The sequence below is a fragment of the Salvelinus fontinalis genome, chromosome 37 (assembly GCF_029448725.1).
Source record: "Salvelinus fontinalis isolate EN_2023a chromosome 37, ASM2944872v1, whole genome shotgun sequence".
Lineage (NCBI taxonomy): Eukaryota > Metazoa > Chordata > Actinopteri > Salmoniformes > Salmonidae > Salvelinus > Salvelinus fontinalis.
Window position 1 is genome coordinate 13,189,350 of NC_074701.1, and position 22,347 is coordinate 13,211,696.

Below are 22,347 nucleotides of genomic sequence, written 5' to 3' on the forward strand. Positions count from 1 at the left end.
AGCTGCGCCGGACGCGCGGTGGACACCGACCTGCTCTTTTTCCAAGCATTAGTGTAGCCAGTAATATTTCTCCGGTCATGTTTTTACTTGTAATAGGTGTTAAAGACATCATAAGGTAGTTAATTTAAACCGTTTTATAGCAATTTATATCCGTTTAGTGCGATTTTGGGACATTTATTTCTGAGACACTTTGAATCTCTGGGCACGTTTCCAGTTCATGCCGAACGCAGTGGGCATTTCCACATGGCAAGAGGACAGCTTTCGACCAAAAGACGATTAGACCCAAGAAAGGTTCTGATGGAAGAACAGCTCAAAGTAAGAACAATTTATTATGATAAATCGTGTTTCTGTCGAAAAATGTTAATCGCTTATGACGCCATTTTGTTAGACGTAGCTTCGCTTGGCGCAAACTGTATTGAAAAGTAAGGATAATTAAAAAAATGTAAATCAGCGATTGTATTAAGAATTAAATTGTCTATCAATCGCTGTCCACCCTATATTTTTTAGTCACGTTTATGAGTATTTATGTATACGACTAGATCACTGTCTAATATGGCGCACGACATTGTCTGACCAGCTGGGCAACTTTTGTCATTGTCTAACCATGATTTTGGTGGCTAAATATGCACATTTTCGAACAAACTCTATATGTATGTTGTAATATGATGTTACAGGAGTGTCATCTGAAGAATTCTGAGAAGGTTAGTGAAAAAATTAATATATTTTGGCGATGTTTACGTTATCGCTCTCTTTGGCTAGAATCAATGCTCTGGTAATGTTTGCACATGTGGTATGCTAATATAACGATTTATTGTGTTTTCGCTGTAAGACACTTAGAAAATCTGAAATATTGTCTGTATTCACAGGATCTGTGTCTTTCGATTAGTGTATGCTGTGTATTTTTACGAAATTTTTGATGATTAGTAATTAGGTAATACACGTTGCTCTATGTATTTATTCTAGTCGATTTGTGACGGTGGGTGCAATTGTAAACTATGATATCTACCTGAAATATGCACATTTTTCTAACAAAACCTATCCTATACCATAAATATGTTATCAGACTGTCATCTGATGAGGTTTTTTCTTGGTTAGTGGCTATCAATATCTTAGTTTAGCCGAATTGGTGATAGCTACTGGTGTTGGTGGACAAAGAAAAGATGGTGTCTTTTGCTAAGGTGTTTAGCTAATAGATTTACATATTGTGTCTTCCCTGTAAAACATTTTAAAAATCGGACATGTTGGCTGGATTCACACGATCTGTGTCTTTCATTAGCTGTATTGGACTTGTTAATGTGTGAAAGTAAAATATTTTAAAAAATTATTTTTTTTGAATTTTGCGCTCTGCCTTTTCAGTGGAATGTGGCTAGACAGGTTAACATGATTTTTGAATGGCTGCCTCATCTCTGTACTCCACACATACAATAACTGTATCTGAATTTCAAACAGATTCAACCACAAAGGCCAGTGAGGTATTCCAATGCTTCGCTTAGAATCAAAACCATAATGCAGTTAAAGAAATAGAGTTAAGAAAATAATTACAAAATAAACTACTGTGAAAAAATATTTTTTTAAAGTAACAAGAAAATTACACATTAATAACGAGGCTATATACAGGAGGTACTGGTACCGAGTTCAATGTACAGAGCTACAGGTTAGTAGGTCATTTGTAAAGTGACTATGCATAGATAATAAACAGCGAGTATCAGCAGTGTAAAAACAAAGGGGGGGGGGGGGTCCATGTACAGTTGAAGTCAGAAGTTTACATACACCTTGGCCAAATACATTTAAACTCAGTTTTCACAATTCCTGACAATTTATCCTTGTAAAAATTCCCTCTCTTAGGTCAGTTAGGATCACCACTTTATTTTAAGGATGTGAAATGTCAGAATAATAGTAGAGAATGATTTATTTCAGCTTTTATTTCTTTCAATACATTCCCAGTGGGTCAGAAGTTTACATACACTCAATTAGTATTTGGTAGCATTGCCTTTAAATAATTTAACTTGGGTAAAATGTTTCATCTAGCCTTCCATAAGCTTCCCACAATTATTTGGGTGAATTTTGGCTCATTCCTTCTGACAGAGCTGGTGTAACTAAGTCAGTTTTGTAGGCCTCCTTGCTCGCACACACTTTTTCAGTTCTGCCCACACATTTTCTATAAGATTGAGGTCAGGGCTTTGTGATGGTCACTCCAATACCTTGACTTTGTTGTCCTTAAGCCATTTTGCCACAACTTTGGAAGTATGCTTGGGGTCATTGTCCATTTGGAAGACCCATTTGCGACCAAGCCTTGACTTCCTGATATCTTGAGATGTTGCTTCACTATATCCATATAATTTTCCTCCCTCATGATGCCATCTATTTTGTGAAGTGCACCAGTCCCTCCTGCAGCAAAGCACCCCCACAACATGATGCTTCCACCTCCGTGCTTCACGGTTGGGATGGTGTTCTTCGACTCGCAAGCCTCCCCCTTTTTCCTCCAAACATAAGGATGGTCATCATGGTCAAACAGTTCTATTTTTGTTTCATCAGACCAGAGGACCTTTCTCCAAAAAGTACGATATTTGTCCCCATGTGCAGTTGCAAACCGTAGTCTGGCCTTTTATGGTGGTTTTGGAGCAGTGGCTTCTTCCTTGCTGAGCGGCCTTTCAGGTTATGTTGAGATAGGTCTTGTTTTACTGTGGGTATAGATACTTTTGTACCTGTTTCCTCCAGCATCTTTACAAGGTCCTTTGCTTTTGTTCTGGGATTGATTTGCATTTCTCACCAAAGTACGTTCATCTCTAGGAGACAGAACGCCTCTCCTTCCTGAGCGGTATGACGGCTGTGTGGTCCCATGGTGTTTATACTTGCGTACTATTGTTTGTACAGATGAATGTGGTACCTTCAGGCATTTTGAAATTGCTCCCAAGGATGAACCAGACTTGTGGAGGTCTACAAATTATTTTTTGAAGTCCTGGCTGATTTCTTTTGATTATCCTATGATGTCAAGCAAAGAGGCACTGAGTTTGAAGGTAGGCCTTGAAATACATCCACAGATAAATCTCCAATTGACTCAAATGATGTATATTAGTCTAACAGAAGCTTCTAAAGCCATGACATCATTTTCTGGAATTTTCAAGTTGTTTAAAGGCACAGTCAACTTAGTGTATGTAAACTTCGAACCCACTGGAATTGTGATACAGTGAATTATAAGTGAAATAATCAGTCTGTAAACAATTGTTGGAAAACTTACTTGTGTCATGCACTAAGTAGATGTCATAACCGAACTTGCCAAAATTATAGTTTGTTAACAAGAAATTTGTGGAGTGGTTTTAAAACGAGTTTTAATGACTCCAACCTAAGTGTATGTAAACTTCAGACTTCAACTGTAATTAGTCCAGGTGGCCATTTGATTAATTGTTCAACAGTCTTATGGCTTGGGGGAAGAAGCTGTTTAGGAGCATTTTGGTCCTAGACTTGGTGCTCCGGTACCCCTTGTCGTGCAGCAGCAGAGAGAGCAGTCCATGACTTTGATGACTGGAGTCTTTGACAGTTTTTTGGGACTTCCTCCGACACCACCTAGTCCATAGGTCCTGGATGTCAGGAAACTTGGCCCCAGTGATGTATTGGGCCTTATGCACTACACTCTGTAAAACCTTACGGTCAGATGCCGAGCAGTTGCCATACCAGGCGGTGATGCAATGGTCAGGATGCTCTCGACGGTGTAGCAGTATACATTTTTGAGGACCTGAGGACCCATGCCACATCTTTTCAGTCTCCTGAGGGGGGAAATTAGTTGTTGTACCCTCTTCACAACTGTCTTGGTATGTTTGGACCATGATAGTTTGTTGGTGATGTGAACACCAAAGAACTTGAAACTCTCGACCCGCTCCACCACTTCCCCGTCGATGTTAATGGGGGCCTGTTTGGCCCTCATTTTCCTATAGTCCACGATCAGCTCCTTTGTCTTGCTCACATTGAGGGAGAGGTTGTTGTCCTAGCACCACACTGCCAGATCTCTGAACTCCTCCCTGTCGGTGATCAGGCCTACAACTGTTGTGTCATCAGCAAACTTAATGTTGGAGTCATGCTTGGCCACACAGGCGTGGGGGAATAGGGAGTACAGGAGGGGACTAAGCACGCATCCCTGAGGGACCCCAGTGTTGAGGATCAGCGTAGCAGATGTGTTGTTGCCTACCCTTACCACCTGTGGGTGGCCCATCAGGAAGTCCATACTCCAGTTGCAGAGGGATGTGTCTAGTCCCAGGGTCCTTAGCTTAGTGATGAGCTTTGAGGGCACTATGGTGTTGAACGCTGAGCTGTAGTCAATGAACAGCATTCTCATATAGGTGTTCCTTTTGTCCAGGTGGGAAAGGGCAGTGGAGTGCGATTGAGATTGTGTCATCTGTGGATCTGTTGGCGCGGTATACGAATTGGAGTGGGTCTAGGTTTTCCATAATTATGGCGTTGATGTAAGCCATGATCAGCCTTTCAAAGCACTTTGTGGCTACCAACGTGAGTGCTACGGGGTGGTAATCATTTAGGCATGTCACCTTCACTTTCTTGGGCACAGGGACTATGGTATTATGTTTGAAACTTGTAGGTATTACAGACTCAGTCATGGAGAGGTTGAAAATGTCAGTGAATACACTTGGCAGTTGGTCCGCACATGCTTTGAGTACACTTCCTATTAATCCTTCTGGCCCCGCGGCTTTGTGAATGTTGACATAATATATTATCTTTTTTAATGTCCCGTTGGTAGGATAGTCTTAATTATAGATCGTCCAGTTTGTTTTCCATGATTGCACGTTGGCCAATAATACAGAGGGAAGTGGTGGTTTACCTACTCATCGGCCAAATCTTATAAGGCACCCCGCCCTCCCCCCCCTTTTCCTCAGTCTTTTCTTCACGCTGATGACGGGGATTTGGGCCTTGTCTTGACAAAGCAGTATATCCTTCTTGTCGGACTCATTATAGAAAAATCTTTGTCCAGTTCGAGGTGAGTAATCGCTGGTTTAATGTCCAGAATCTCTTTTTGGTCATAAGAGATTGTAGCAGCAACATTATGTACATAATGAGTTACAAACAATGCGAAAAAACAAACAAAATAGCAGTCGGTTAGGTGCCCGTAAAACGGCAGCCATCCCCTCCGGGGCCATTATTTGAAGAGAACCTATTGGTAGATGGGTAACAATTAAAAAAGCAGACATTAAATATTCCTTTGAGCATGGTGAAGTTGTTAATTACACTTTGGGTGTGTTGATTCACCATCCAGTCACTACAAAGATACAGGCGTCCTAACTAACTCAGTTGCCGGAGAGGAAGGAAACTGCTCAGGGACTGCACCATGATGCCAATGGTGAAGTTTAATGGCGGAGAAAACTGAGGATGGATCAACAATATTGTGGTTACTCCATAATACTGACCTGTTTGCAACAAGGCACTAAAGTAATTCTGCAAAAAATGTGTCAAAGTAATTCACTTCTTCTCCTGAAAACTAAGTGTTATTCTTGGGGCAAATCTAATACAACACATTACTGAGTACCACTCTCCATATTTTCAAGCATAGTGGTGGCTACATCATGTTATGGCTATCCTCGTAATCGTTAAGAACTAGGGAGTTTTTCAGGATAAAAAACAAATGTAATGGAGCTAAGCACAGACAAAATCCTAGAGGAAAACCTGGTTCTGTCTGCTTTAAACCAGACACTGGGAGATTAGTTTACCTTTCAGCAGGACAATAACCTAAAACACAAGGCCAAATCGACACTGGACTTGCTTACCAAGAAGACAATGAATGTTCCTGGGCGGCAAAGTTCCAGTTTTGACTTGAATCTACTTGAAAATATATGGCAAGACCTCCGAATGGTTGTCTAGCAATACACATATGAATAAACAGAGTAAATAACGTTAGGTGCCATTTGGTGCTCATATTTCAGTCTTCAAAGGGGATGGTGTTGAGGAATAAAAACAAGCATGAAGGGTTTACATTTCAAATAGGCTCTCATGAAGTTGCTGGCCCCACATCAGCCGGAGACCAGAGGAGTGCCTTTTTGATGTGACTCAATGGAGAGGTTTGGCTGGCTAAACGCTGTTCCTTCTTATCATTGTTCCCTGGAGGCCTTGAAGGGCTTTGGAGATAAACACTGTTTAGCAGTTAAAAGGGCCACAGAGGAAAGGGCTTATCAGATGTGTTTTCAATGGGCCGTAAGCTGCATTATTAGCCTGGGCCCAAGATAAGGGAAGGGGCTAAGGTTGGGCCCAGCCATGGAGCTTGCTCCTTAGGCTAGATCACTGACCAGGCTCCTGCACCAGCAGCCCCTCTGGATCTCAGCTGGTGTTGTCCACTCCCCCTCCTTACCCCCTCCCCACAATGAGAGATTAGAGCTCAGAGAGAGGGAGGTAGGGAAAGAGAGGGGGCCTTGGCTATAGATATTCACCCTTTTCCTTCTCTCTTTCTGGGGTAGGAGTCAGAGTTAGGACAATGGCCAAAAAGATGGTTCCCAACCGGCCTCTGAATGGGAACACTGTTGGTGGTAGCACTTCATTCAAAGCCGGGCCTGGGCACATTGTCTTCCCCGATCGGCAGAGGAGAATGGAGTTCACTGGTGGCTGCCAAAAGGTTAGCAGCCCCTGTGAAAGGAGCAGCACATTATTCACTGCCCCTAACAGAGCCCAGGGCCTTTTGTATGCCTCCCCCCACCCCAGCCAGCTTCTTTCACTCTCTCTGGCAGTCCGGATCTGCGCCCGAGTGTTTCCCCAAAGTGAGTGGTTGAGGCGCGATGCCCCCCCTCCTTCACCCCCTGCATGAGATGCCAGCCTAGCCGGAACATAGGCCTACACCTCCCACCCATCCCACAACCCATCCCCCTAGGTTACCCCTCCCACCTCCCGGAAAAAGGAAAAAATACCCTGCCATTGTCACCTTTTAATGATATGTCCGAGGAATTACCAGCAAAGGATACCTTTTGAGCACAAGGGGATTTAAAAGAGGGGAGCGTGGAAACTGCCACTCACCAGCCCAGTGCTATTCAACCTCCAGCAGAAAATTTGACATTTAGCCGTATTTACGAGATGACTTTAAAAAAAAATCAACTTCAAGAGCAGGACCAAAGCTGAGAAAATACGGTCAAAACCCTCAACGTAAGCAACAAGAAAGGTCCTTTTGAAACTTCATTATACCGATAAATCCAGGTAAATTATGGCTTCATAAAAATTGTAAAAGCTGTCCTATTCCTCAAACACCCCCACTTCCCTGTCCATTAAACGCAGAGCATTCTTTCATCAAATGAAAGAATCAAGGAGAGGGTAAATATGAGCTTTGAAATGAATAAAACACAGCTCGTAATTCACGAGGTGCCAAAACCCCTTCATAATATATGCCGGCCATATGTATGCAGTGATTCAAAGTGGAAGGAGGTGAAAGACGCTGTGCATTCAGATTTGATTTCATTGGTGGGGGTCACATAATGCAGGGCTGATACATAGCTTCTATTCAGTGTTAGCATGACCAGGTAGTGAGCAGGGGCTGCTTTAACACACTCCATCATCCTGCTCCACCGTAAATGGAGATCACATAAATCACATTAGCATGTTAGCTGGAACGGCTCCCCTGTTTGCTTAGTGGGGTCTTGGGTGAAGGATTCTCTGCTGGCAGAGAGGTGAGAGTGTTGCTCAGGGTCGAGTGGAAAAGAAGAATGGAGAGGATGGTGAGAGGAGAGATGGTGAGATTGGTAAAGGAGAGATGAAGAGGGTGCTGAGAGGATGGTTGGCGATAATGATAAGATGAGCGATGAGAGAATGGTGAGAGGAGAGTGCCAGTCACCTGTCTAGAACAAAGCCAAGGGCCTTCTGTCTCATCCCGGAGTAGACAGAGGGGCTCTTCTCCCGGGCCAGTATGTTGGAGGCATCGTGGAACAGGTGGATGTTGACCAGGTCAAAGGCACTGTGGGGGAGACCGAAAGACCAGGATATTTGAGTTTGAGACACCTGAATCACATGATTGACCTCGTGGCCTGTGGACCAGTGCTATACATTTGGTTCTGTGAATGGAGCAGTTCGATTAACTTGCCTGGTTGCCCTACAGGCTGAGTGACATGTCCACTTTACTCCTAGTGGTGCTAATGCTGCTAAGCATGTCTCATTGATCCACTGTTGACTATATATCGATCTCTGTAAATGAGAGTGGATGTCTCACCTCAAGACGCTTCTCCTGCTGACAAACTTCTAAATATATAGGTAAAATGTCCCTCTCATCCATGTCCCTCTCTCCCATCCCTGTCAATCTCCCTCCCCCTCTCTGTCTCTCCCTTCAGGTCCCTGTCTCGCGTCATGCCTGTCTCTATTAGAGTGTTACCGTTTCAGCCCTTTTGTTCTCATGTCATCCTTCTATTCGATTACAACCCCCTCCCTCCTCCATCCCTCCCTCTCAAAACGTTTGTATTCATCTCACACAGGTTCAATTGCATGTAATGTTTTCTGTCATCTGTCATATGCAACTGCTTGGCTAACGAGATTACGTCTAATCTAATCCCGGGATGGGGAGAGAAGTAAAGCCTCTCTCTCTAGGGAAGACTGACTCTACCTTGCCTCTCTATGAAGACTGGACCGGGACCTGCAAAGCCCCATGGGATATAGCCTATGGATAGTGGAGTAAAGCCAAAGTGACAGGTACTGCAGGTGATACTGCTAGGCTTTATGGGTAGTCACAGCTGGATGTGACCCTAAAATACACCTCAATGAAAAGCTGAGAAATTCTGTTTGATCATAGGTGTAGTTTGAGGTGTAATGAGATGTCTTGAAAACTCACCAGTCAGCCAGAGCCCATCTAGTCCTGATGAAGCCTTTTCTGGACCACTTGCACTGTAACAGAGGGAGACATCATGCCAACTGAATGTGAGCATGGATCGCATGGAATTGGACCTTACTGCAGTGCACCTTCAATTGTTCTCAAGTAGATTACTAAGAAAAGCTCATCCATTTAAAAAAAAAAATGGCTTTTTTGCCTTTGTGCAGATTGTCTCATTTTCGATTACCTGAAAATGATACTTTTTTTCAAAGTATCTCTCTTTTTTTTAAACAAGCAATGCAGAGCTGGCTACAATTTCAATTTCATCCCCTGAAAAAATAGAACAAATACTTTGGCTGAACTCAAATGTGCCGATTGATAAAATACCTGTATTTATGGGAAAGTTGTTTGAAAAGGGTATTTTGTTTTTATATTATATTGAAAATTGGAAATGTAGAGTTGTCTTTCATGGAGTTGTCAGAATTGTATGGGAAGGTCTGCTCAATTCAAGATTACAACCAATTGATTACAGCATTACCCCAAAAATGGAGGAGGCAGGTGGCAGCAGGTGGAGGTAGGGAACTTGTCTGTCTGCCCAATATCAAAGATCAAAACTGGAGGAGGAATATAAATAGCATAAATAGGAAAGTATAACAGTTTCATTTGAGGACCAGGATGTTGACAGCTGTGCCATACAGATTACAAAACAGTTAGGAAGAGATTTTTAATACACCGATTCCATGTTACAGGGTTAAGTTGATATATAAAATTACGCAAGATTCAAGACTTCGTGCTTTTCAGCTAAAATTATTAAATGGAATTCTTGCCACCAACAAAATGTTGGATATTTGGGGCATACAATTATCACAGCTCTGCAAATTTTGATGTGAGAATACAGAATCAATAGACCATTTATTTTGGTATTGCCCTCAGGTAGCCTGTTTCTGGTCTCAGATTCAGGAATGTCTGAAAATGCATAACAATGATCTAAAATTGACCGTAGAAATAGTATCATTGGGAGATCTGGAGAGACCGGGTCACTCAATAACTAATACTCTTAGTAAAGGTATTTATCATCAACTTTCCTATCTGTGGATTCTATTCCATTAGATAGATTGAAATTGAATGTTAAACTTAAACAGCACAGTTCAAATCAAATCAAAGTGTATTTGTCACGTGCGCCAAATACAACAGGTGTGGACCTTACAGTGAAATGCTTATTTACAGGCTCTAACCAAGTGTAAAAAAAGGTATTAGGTGAACAATAGGTAGGTAAAGAAATAAAACAACAGTAAAAAGACCGGCTATATACAGGAGCGAGGCTATAAAAGTAGCAAGTCTACATACAGACACCGGTTAGGCTGATTGAGGTAGTATGTACATGTAGATATGGTTAACTGACAATGTATATATGATGAACAGAGAGTAGCAGTAGCATAAATGAGGGTGTTGGCGGGTGGGACACAATACAGATAGCCCGGTTAGCCAATATGCGGGAGCACTGGTTGGTCGGCCCAATTGAGGTAGTATGTACATGAATGTATAGTTAAAGTGACTATGCATATATGATAAAAAGAGAGTAGCAGCAGCGTAAAAAGAGGGGTTGGGGGGGAATGGAGGGGGGCACACAATGCAAATAGTCTGGGTAGCCAATTGATTACCTGTTCAGGAGTCTTACGGCCTGGAGGTAAAAACTGTTGAGAAGCCTTTTTGTCCTAGACTTGGCACTCCGGTACCGCTGGCTATGTGGTAGTAGAGAGAACAGTCTGTGACTGAGGTGGCTGGGGTCTTTGACAATTTTTTGGGCCTTCCTCTGACACCGCCTGGTGTAGAGGTCCTGGATGGCAGGCAGCTTAGCTTAGTGATGTACTGGGCCGTACGCACTACCCTCTGTAGTGCCTTGCGGTCAGAGGCCGAGCAATTGCCGTACCAGGTAGTGAAGCAACCAGTCAGGATGGTCTCGATATTGCAGCTGTAGAACCTTTTGAGGATCTCGGGACCCATGCCAAATCTTTTTAGTTTCCTGAGGGGGAATAGGCTTTGTCGTGCACTCTTCACGACTGTCTTGGTGTGATTGGAACATTCTAGTTTGTTGTTGATGTGGACACCAAGGAACTTGAAGCTCTCAACCTGCTCCACTGCAGCCCCGTCGATGAGAATGGGGGCGTGCTCGGTCCTCCTATTACTGTAGTCCACAATCCACAAGCATCTCCTTAGCCTTAGTCTTGAAGTCCAGGATCCAGGTACAGAGGGAGGTGTTTAGTCCCAGGGTCCTTAGTTTAGTGATGAGCTTTGAGGGCACTATGGTGTTGAACGCTGAGCTGTAGTCAATGAATAGCATTCTCACATAGGTGTTCCTTTTGTCCAGGTGGGAAAGGGCAGTGTGGAGTGCAAGAGATTGCATCGTCTGTGGATCTGTTTGGGCGGTATGCAAATTGGAGTGGGTCCAGGGTTTCTGGGATAATGGTGTTGATGTGAGCCATTACCAACTTTTCAAAGCACTTCATGGCTACGGACATGAGTGCTACGGGTCTGTAGTCATTTAGGCAGGTTGCCTTTGTGTTCTTGGGCACAGTGACTATGGTAATCTGCTTGAAACATGTTGGTATTACAGACTCAATCAGGGACATGTTGAAAATGTCAGTGAAGACACGTGCCAGTTGGTCAGCACATGCCCGGAGCACACGTCCTGGTAATCTGTCTGGCCCTGCAGCCTTGTGTATGTTGACCTGTCGTCGCAGGGCATAGCAGGATTTCTTGTAAGCTTCTGGGTTAGAGTCCCGCACCTATATGGTGCGTAGAAATCTGAAGAGGGTGGCCAGCAGAGATAGGTGGGATGGACTGAGTGAAGCTGAGAGTTGGGATGTGGAATTGGAGACAAGTGGGAATAGAGGTGCTGGGCAGGGGATAGAATGACGGTCAAAGATAAAAGTAAAAAATAAATAAAGTCAAAATTAAACTAAACAAAAGTAAGTTTGAATGACACTGAGGGGCAGTGTTGTTACAGCCCATGCCAGTTTGCCTGAGGCTGATGCCGAGCAGGTGTTTGTACACATGCATATACACACACACTCTCATTCAAATAACCACATACATGGACACAAACACACACATGTAAATAGTGCCATACATGCAATCAAACATATTCAGTTGGCCTTGCTGTTATGATTTTTGTTGTCCTTGATGATTTTTGCATTGTTTTCTGTTTTCCTTGGTCTTTATTCGATTTTGTTCATTTTGCTGGTTGTTGGTGCATTGGGGACGGGGGCAGCTCGGGGGGATCTTGTAGGGCTGGTGGCCTGGCGGTTGGGAGCTTGGGCTGTTGGCTGATAGATCGCTGGTTTGGGTCCCCGTTTTTGACCTTGTGGGAGATCTGTCGACGTGCCCTTAGGCAGGGCGTTGACCCTGGTTGCTTCTGTGAGTCACTCTGGTTGTGAGTCTGTTAGATGACTAATGTGATGTAGTTGTTGAGCAGCTTCACTGCTAGTATATTGTATGTTTTAAATATTCAATTAATTTAAAAATACAATCTCAAATGGCATACACAGTCATCCCATTCATTCAAGTGCTATACCAATGCAAAGACAACCCTCTAAGAGTTTGTTTCCCCCTGTTTCCATTTCCCCTGTATTTACATTTGTCCAACCTGAGCCCAATGACACTGCATGACAACGGGGAAAAACAGTATTACCTCAAAAATGGTCTGAGGCCTGACCAATAGCCACCTGGTCAACCTCCTATAGCCTCGCCCCATTAGTGCTACTGAGTGAATTACCCAGTCAGGAGTCCAAGCTCTCACACAGCACATGATTTACCATGAAGCTCATTATTAAATGAGAGACAAATTGATGCCGCAACCGTCCTAATTTTGAATGCATAAATAAACAAATAACCCAGGAGCTATCGAAGCGTCCTAATGGGGAGTTAACCATGGCGATGAATAAACTAATTATGGCCCAGGTCACATAATTACAAATGGACTAATTTTATTTAAAAACTTAGATGCAAATGTGTAGGCCTGAAAGCAATTTGATTGCGTCTCACATCCTTCAATCTGCATTAGTACAAGATGAACTGTATCAAATTGAATTACATTAGCATACTTGAATTAATCTATACCGCCTGGCAGAATGTATGGGTCCAATTATAGCACACTGTCCAACATTGTGACTTTGAGTGAGTGAGTGAGTGAGTGAGTGAGTGAAATAGAGAGTGAGTGAGTGAAATAGAGAATGAGTGAGAGTGAGTGTGAGAGTGAGAGAGTGAGTGTGTGAGAGAGAGAGTGAGTGTGTGAGAGAGAGAGTGAGTGAGTGAGTGAGAGATTGAGTGTGTGAGAGAGAGAGTGTGTGAGAGAGAGAGTGTGTGAGTGAGAGAGTGAGTGAGAGAGTGAGAGAGTGAGAGAGTGAGTGTGTGAGAGAGAGAGTGAGTGTCAGAGTGAGAGAGTGAGTGTGTGAGAGAGTGAGTGAGTGAGTGAGTGAGTGAGTGAGTGAGTGAGTGAGTGAAATAGAGAATGAGTGAGAGTGAGAGTGAGAGAGTGAGTGAGAGAGTGCGTGTGTGAGAGAGAGAGTGTGTGAGAGAGAGAGTGAGTGAGTGAGAGAGAGAGTGAGTGAGTGTGTGAGAGAGAGAGTGAGAGCAGTGAGCGTGAGAGGAATGTGCTCCGGGTCAGCTGCGGTACGCGGCCTGGTTTAAGGTAAACCAAAATAGGTTTTCATCAACATAATGCACTTGATAAATATTTTGTGATCATTTAAAAAGACAAATAATAGAACGAATACCTTACATTATGCAGTCGTTGAAAATAAATGAGAAAGTAATTCAACAAATTCAACAAAACACAGATTCAATAACCACATTTACATTTAGGTGGTAAGTAGAAATTTGTTGGCATCATATCTCAATTTCATCTTTATTTTACCTGACTTCCTGAGAGAGATTTATATATGTACTGTATATATATATGACGTGATATACAGTATGTAACAACATTGTAAGAACTTGAATAAAGAGAGAAGAGGATGAAGAGGATGACGGGGGGGGGGGGGGGTGAGGAGGAGAGAAGAGGGTGGTGTCCAAACCTGCTCTCTTAACGCAGCGTGAAATATATGTAATCTAAATTTAATTTAAAGAGCCATTAACTACAAATCACAACATAAAAATCCATCACGTCCCTGACGTGCAACCTCAGATTGCCCCATTTCCTCCTCCTATGACTGATTGACCCTTGTCTTCTCGTTTGGTTAATGTGACACGCACACATGCTGCACACATTCCCTTCCATTCATCAACACACAGAGCTGTCATTCACAAGGGGACTGGGACATTCAGACTGGGAGTGACAACCAACTGTCATGCACCCAATCAAACGCTACAGTGAAACGTCGACCTCACCTTAATGCCTACAGAACATGTTACAGGGCCAGGGGGGGAAAAAACCTGGCCGGAGAGATAAAAATGTAAATGTCCTATTGCTCTAGGCAGGACAGCTGAAAAGCTGCCACTCAGGCTGGTACCACAGCCACAGTATCATCAGTGAGTGAGACAGACAGAGACAACATCTACACTTCATCTGACAGAGTAGCGTAGGCCCAGGTGATGTCCAGCCACCCCAAGACCCCACCGTCTGGGAGGGGTCAGGTCTGGCCTGGCCAGTGAGGGGTCACCATGGGGGCGGGTGGTGGAGTGAGGCAGTAAAAGGTTGTGAGGCTGAGGGTGACACAGGCTGACCTTCCGTGGCCAGTGATGGGTGCCTAGGCTGTGACAGTGATGAACGGCTATACAGAGTGGGTCAGCCATGACAGCCAGGCTCCCAGCCAATACAGATAAGGGACGGAGAGGGGAGTAGTGGAGAGCGAGCTATGGGGCTATAAAATGGATTCGCTATTAGATGAAGCGACACCATAAACTCCCCAGTTGTGTCCATCGGAAGTTCTCACGTCCACTATGAAATGTCACGCGTGTCATGGTGGTACAGGATTGCGGAAGACCAATCCCACTCTGTTTTTGTTGTTGTTGACCTTTCTTATATCTCAGCTGACAGACCATCCCCCTATAAATAACAGTGTGCGGTGGGGCAGACCCATAAGGGAGTACAGGACAGGGTTACAGAGGTCCCCGTAACAGATATGCACTGTGAGTAATAAGTAATACACACAAACCCTGACTGATTTGGCCTCATGCAGAACCCCCCCATGTATCTTTATTCCATCATCCCCATCAAATAAGAGAGGGGGGTCTGACTGGGGTGTGCTTAGTAGGAACTGGACCAGACTGAGTGTGTGTGGGATGGAAGGTGCTGCTGTTTAAAATGTCCCAAATCCAGTGTTGTGTAGAGGTTTAAGGGAAGGACAAGCCCTTTATAGAGACAGTGGGGACTGAGGGGAGAACATACAGTACATACAGGGGCTGGGGAATGGGGCAGGTAGCCTATAGGACAGATCTAGCTGGACGGTCTCTGGACCATGGGTAGAAACAATACCACTTTCCCATTTAAAAGGATGTTGACTTGCATTGAAAACTGGACTTGTATGGCTGCCGCATAATCATAATATCAGAGTTTACAGCAGAGGGTACTTAAAGGGTGTCTGAGTGTAGTCCACAACCAATGCTTTTATGAGCAGACGTGTGGTAGCAACCAAGAAGTACAAACTTGTATGGACAATGATCTACGGCCCGGTTAGGTTTTTTCCACTTCCGTGCACAATCATTGGAAAGGGGACATTGACGTCTCGGTCGAACACTTTATTTATATAAGCCAAGGAGAAATCCTTACGATGCAATGTTTTTTGGAAGCATGTATTACTGCAGCAACAAATATATTTATAAATACTCGGGCGAGTTGAAAGGATTGACGGAACAACAAGAAATGACAGGTCACCAAATCCATCACATCGACCTTTCAAAAGAAATTTGCTCGCTATTTTGTCCAGTTCCTTCTTATTCAGCTTTTCAATTAATGTCCCTCCCTCCTTTCTCCTCCACTTCAAGCCATAAGTCACAGTCTGTGGAGTATGAAGGCAGTGTGTTTTGCATACATGGAGGGAGGGGTTGTCATTTCAGCAGACTCAACCCAGGGGACTTGGGATCACAGTAGGATCCTGTTCACCCCCATTGTGGACATGAGAGGTCTACATGAGACAGCAAGGCTGTGTGTGACAGGGGTATGAGTAGGGGTCAAAGCAAACACACAACATTAATACAGTTGAAGACGGAAGTTTACATACACCTTAGCCAAATACATTTAAACTCAGTTTTTCACAATTCCTGACAATTTATCCTAGTAAAAATTCCCTGCCTTAGGTCAGTTAGGATCACCACTTTATTTTAAGAATGTGAAATGTCAGAAAAATAGTAGAGAGAATGGTTTATTTCAGCTTTTATTTCTTTCATCACATTCCCAGTGGGTCAGAAGTTTACATACACTCAATTAGTATTTGGTAGCATGCCTTTAAATTGTTTAACTTGGGTCAAACGTTTCGGCTAGCCTTCCATAAGCTTCCCACAATAAGTTGGGTGAATTTTGGCCCATTCCTCCTGACAGAGCTGGTGTAACTGAGTCAGGTTTGCAGACCTCCTTGCTCGCACACACTTTTTCAGTTCTGCCCATACATTTTCTATAGGATTGAGTTCAGGACTTTGTGATGGCCATTCCAATACCTTGACGTTGTCGTCCTTAAGCCATTTTGCCACAACTTTGGAAGTATGCTTGGGGTCATTGTCCATTTGGAAGACCCATTTGCGACCAAGCTTTAACTTCCTGACTGATGACTTGAGATGTTGCTTCAATATATCCACATAATTTTCCTTCCTCAAGATGCAATCTATTTTGTGAAGTGCACCAGTCCCTCCTGCAGCAAAGCACCCCCACAACATGATGCTGCCACCCCCGTGCTTCACAGTTGGGATGGTGTTCTTTGGCTTGCAAGCCTCCCCCCTTTTCCTCCAAACAACAATGTTCATTATGGCCAAACAGTTATATATTTTTTTCATCAGACCAGAGGACATTTCTCCAAAAAGTACAATTTTTGTCCCCATGTGCAGTTGCAAACCGTAGTCTGGCTTTTTTATGGCGGTTTTGGAGCAGTGGCTTCTTCCTTGCTGAGGGGCCTTTCAAGTTATGTCGATATAGAACAAATTTTACTGTGGATATACTTACTTTTGTACCCGTTTCCTCCAGCATCTTCACAAGGTCCTTTGCTGTTGTTCTGTGATTGATTTGCACTTTTCGCACCAAAGTACGTTCATCTCTAGGAGACAGAACGCCTCTCCTTCCTGAGCGGTATGATGACTGCGTGGTCCCATGGTGTTTATACTTGCGTACTATTGTTTGTACAGATGAACGTGGTACCTTCAGGCATTTGGAAATTTCTCCTTTCGGAGGCCCCAAAAAAATATCTGAGGTTGTTGCTGATTTCTTTTGATTTTCCCATGATGTCAAGCAAAGAGGCCTTGAGTTTGAAGTTAGGCCTTGAAATACATCCACAGGTACACCTCCAATTGACTCAAATGATGTCAATTAGCCTATCAGAAGCTTCTAAAGCCATGACATAATTTTCTGGAATTTTCCAAGCTGTTTAAAGGCACAATCAAGTTAGTGTATGTAAACTTCTGACCCACTGGAATTGGGAAATAATCAACAATTGTTGGAAAAATTACTTGTGTCATGCACAAAGCAAATGTCCTAACAAACTTGCCAAAACTAGTTTGTTAACAAGAAATTTGTGGAGTGGTTGAAAAACGAGTTTTAATGACTCCAAACTATGTGTATGTAAACTTCCGACTTAAACTGTACACTAGTATACACACCCATACACTAGTATACAACCACACATCCACACACACAACCAACCCAAGGGCACTCAAATCTAAGAGATGCCAGGAAATGTAATTTTGTCTCTGTTACATTGCTAGTCTTTAACCAGCGCTGTCACTCAATCAGGGGCCGTACAGACCAACCCCTCCTACCATGATGTCATCAGGCCCTCTCCGAGTGACAGTTTATTAACGGTGGACTGTAAAGCTAACGTGCAAGCGGAGAAAGAGAGGTGTTAGTCTCCGACAAGCTGGCTAAACTGTCTGCTGCTACATTCTATAGCTTCACCTCTCTATACGGGGTATCAAAACATTAGAAAATGACAGAAAATTATACCTTTATACAGTAGATTCTAATGGAAGATAACATGTATTAACCCATGCTCTCTGTAGCGCACATATTCTAAGGTCTTGGCGAGGTCTCTTTTCTAGTATATCATGTCTTAGGATGACTATCCAGTTTCCACAACACTCTTGAGACCCAGAGCAGCACCCTGCAGAACCCAGTTGGACCCCCCCATTGCGGTCCGTGGCGGTCCGTCTTGTCCCAGATCCCCTGTTAATAGAATTCCTTAAGGCTGCAGATGAATGGCAAATCCAGGCGGTTTCATCTACTAAAAGACAGCATAAATCACCATGGAGGAAGCGGGGACAAGGCAGGGGTTATCGCGCGCCTGACTTCCTCATGAGAGCTCTGCATTAAAGCATTAGTGAAATTAATTCATCTTTCATAAGAGGTTTGAGCAGTATCTGTGATCTATGATAACCAATTTCTCACTACGGAGCTGGGCGGGGGGGGGGGGGGGGGGGGGGGGGGGGGGGGGGAGAAGAAAAAATACTCGGCCCTGATAGACTACACAAATCTGATATTTTTACATTTCTAACATTATCTGGAGTGCTGCTCTCGGGAGCATCATCCCTGGATTCCCAGCTGGCAAAGAGGCATAAATCAGGGAGTAAACTTTCTTAGGCATCTGCTTGCTTTTAGCACCCAGTTTTGTTTTGCGCTTGTCCTCCTAACGCACCAAACACCCGTTTCTTGTAATAATTTTAAACGACTTCACGCCTCAATCGATGTAATTGGTTTTAGATCATCTTTGAAAATGGCAAACTGAGGAACTCCAAGGTGGGTGGGGGGGACAGAGAGAGAGAGAGAGAGAGAGAGAGAGAGAGAGAGAGCAAGAGAGAGAGAGAGAGAGAACGTGTACATGAGAGTGTGTGTGTGTGAAAGAGACGGAAATTGGGAGACTACGTCTGTGAAAGGATGTATCCATCTCCTTTGCATATATTTGAGGAGGTGGCCGGCGGAGCGCGGTTGACAGATGAGCGAGGAGCATGGGGCTGACACGCGGGCACTCATGCTCTTTATTACTATATCAGCACAGCGCGACGTTCCCTTATGATGTGGACCCAGCAGAGGAACCCACAGAACGAACAGACATACAACGCACACAGGCTGCACTACGAAGCCCAGCAAGTCACTGAATTAAAGCTTTTGCAAGAGTGCCATCTCAATCTTCCACTGTTCAACTGATCCTTGTATTCATTTGGTTTTTGAGGGAAAGTAAAGAAAGAAAAAAAATGCAGACACCAAAATAACCTTGTGTTTTCACTTCACGCCGTATCTTTTGTGAAAATGCAAAATAGTAAAGGGAAATACTCCACTGATGAAGAGGAAACACTGCCATAAATGTGTAATAGTACCAATAGTTTTTCTGTGGTTTATTTGGTAAAAACATATACCTACTTTTGAAAATATTCTAAATGTATTATGCAACATAAACCATTTCGATATAAAAAAACATGTCAAAAACTAAGTGCCGCAAAAGTGTTGCAAGTAAAAAAAAAAAACGAAATATATAACCAAAACTTTTTCAGCACTTGCAATACCTACTGTATTAAGTGGACTAAATGCAAGCATCCAAAACGTATTAACAAGGTCCATGCCTTACGCCAGGTGTACACTACAAAACTTTCAAAATCCTAACATTGCTGAGACATTAAACGACAGTCATTTATGTTGTTTTTTGTCTTGACAACTTAGTAGTGCGCACACTGAACGATCTGGCACAGTCACACACTACAAAATGCCTCACTTGTTCGTGAGGATTCTCCATACCACCATGCTGTCTCGCGAAAACAATGATGTGCTGATGTTTTTAGATTGTAAAGCCTAGATCGCGTCGTTGCATTTTGGTACACCAGAAGAACATTCATTTCCAATGGAAAGCTGCTTTTGCCCTGCAGCTTGCCTTGCAGTTGCAGTGCATTTGTTGGATCTGTCGAACGTACGAGTCAAACTGTATGCATAGACGGTTTGACAGATATGGTAGCAGAAGGAGATTGTTGAACTTTTGTTGCAGACATATCCAGATGATGCTGCGTACCATTTTGCATAATGACGCTATCGATGTGATGGAGACGTTAAACGTAGCTAGAATAAGCTGTGGCTCAAAGCAGCCTCATAAAAGTTTGCAGCCAGACATTCACGCTTGCCATACACAGTTGAAATTTCTAGCCAACGTTTTGAATGAAATAACATTTCTTGTGAACTTCAGCACTGTACCAATTTAACACTTAGGCTTTGGTTAAAGGCAAGTACAAACGCACACTAGTAGTCAGTCATCGCTCCTGCTTGAGTGTCTACACATTCTGAGTTATGCGAAACAACGTCATCATCTCACTGGCTTGTTCTCTGGCGAGCTCTCATTGGCTATTGCTGATCACAATTCTCAAAACATGCTCACACTACAAGAGCATTGCAGATTTTGTGCCAATAAAATCAAACATCTTTGAAAATATTGGGATGTCTGGGGCTGCTCAAAGATGAGATCGGTAGCCCTCAGATTGCGCCTCTGACCCGCTCACATTAAACGAGCGTCGGTGACGGCCGCACGCCCTGAGTAGGCAATGACATGGGGATTTTGTCTCAGATGTCAGAAACTTGTCTGGGATAGCTGAATCGGGGCTAAAATCATGTAGATCAGCTGTCTTTTATTAAGACAGTGGTGTCATCATGTCACATTGCTGTGTAGTGTTCATTAATGACAGCACTCTGTCAATCAAAGTCCCAGAGCTTCAGAAAGCAGTACAGAGGCTGAGAGATAGTCCCTCTCAGTCACTACAGCAACAGTGGAAGGATACGCACCTCAGGGAAGTAGTCCTGAGGAAACTTCTCCTTCTCCAACATGGATGTGCTCTCTAGAGTGTCTGAGTAGATCTCTTTCCCAACCACCTTCTTGAATTTCTTGGCTATGGGGAAAAACACAGACGGAAAGCCAAAGAGGCCGTATTAATACAATACTAGCTAGTCTTAAGAGCATGATTCACAGTTCAAACATACTAACATCACAAAACAGTATTGTGTAGATCTAGATTCTAGATGTAGTCATGCACGCATAAAGCAAGGGCTTCATCAGCCTACTACTCCACCTGCTGGTTGTTAGTGGAAGTATATGGGAACTCCTGACTAGGTGAAGCAACAGATTCTCCCCGCTGACCCAGTCTAAATTCAGGTTGTGTGTTGTACTTACAAGGAGGCCTTAGATGATCTAAGGTGAACCAAACAGCGTGACACCGTGACCCATACACATGGGATCAGTGTCAGAGAGCTTGACATGCCAAACCATTTTGACCTCTCAGATAGTTTTAGCCTTTTGAACCCTCCTAAATTTGCAGAACTAAAGGGTGAGCATGTTTTACTCAGCGTGTAAAAGGCTGAAAATATCTTAAAGGTAAAAACAGTTTGGCATGTCAAGATCTCTGAACCTGATCCTATGAGTATAGGTCACGGCGTCGCTATTGGGCTCGCCTCAACATTGGATGATCTAAGGCATCCATGTTGTATTTCATTTCTTTTTATTTAACCTTTATTTAACTAGGCAAGTCAGTTAAGAACAAATTCTTATTTACAATGGCGGCCTACAGCGGCCAAACCTGGACGACGCTGGGCCAATTGTGCACCGCCCTATGGGACTCCCAATCCCGGCCGGTTGTGATACAGCCTGGATGTATCATGTAACTACAACACATAACCTGAACTGGGGTCAGAGCCTGAAAACGTCTCCCACATTCACCTGACGTCTGGACCCGTTTCCATAAACCGTCTCAGAGTAGCAATGCTGATCTAGGATCAGTTTGGACGTTTGGATTATTCTGAAATGGACAGGAGGGAGCTGATCAGCAATCCTACTCTGAGACACTTAATGAATACGGGTCATGGAAAATGTGTCATAGTTCTTTACCAAAGAAGCAGGTGTAATAATTGACGTCTTCCACATGGTTCAAGTGTTTATTCAGTCCAGTAGCATCTTGTAAAGCGTAAATGAGCTCATTCTGGATATATCCTAATCCCATGTAAAAGGAGCATGCTGTTATCCAGGGTGTTTGACGGGTGAGGGTGTGTGTGTGTGTGTGTCTGTATGCTTGTGTGCGCGTGTGTATCCATGTCTGAATGCTGCATGCGTGTGTGTGTGTGTGTGTGTGTGTGTCCTCTCACATTCCCCCTCGCCCTGTCCTTCACTGGTGGTGAGAGGATGGTGCAAATGCTGACTCTGGTGTAATGGGAACAACGTTGCGGCTCCACATCTATATCCCCTCTTTAATTAGCCTGGCCGCCAGGCCCCTGGCCCTCTGACACCCCAAGCTGATGAGAGGGCCGTAACTGTCCAATAACCTCCGTACACAATTACTGTGGAGCCCGAAAACCCATGAATTAAATCCTAATATTAATAAGCATTACCATTCTATCTATCGCCCCTGAACAT

The 22,347-nt window shown here is 43.6% G+C and overlaps 1 protein-coding gene across 2 annotated transcripts in view; it reads right to left on the reverse strand.

Annotated features, from left to right (window-relative positions):
- Positions 1-22,347, reverse strand: part of LOC129836166 (inositol polyphosphate-5-phosphatase A-like) — a 266,559-nt gene that overhangs the window by 100,800 nt on the left and 143,412 nt on the right. For both annotated transcript variants that reach the window (XM_055902012.1, XM_055902011.1), the window contains exons 6-8: positions 20,730-20,833; positions 8,795-8,847; positions 7,811-7,930 (exon numbers count right to left, since the gene is read on the reverse strand). In XM_055902012.1, coding sequence (XP_055757987.1) covers positions 7,811-7,930; positions 8,795-8,847; positions 20,730-20,833 — 277 coding nt within the window. The remainder of the gene's footprint in view (positions 1-7,810; positions 7,931-8,794; positions 8,848-20,729; positions 20,834-22,347) is intronic.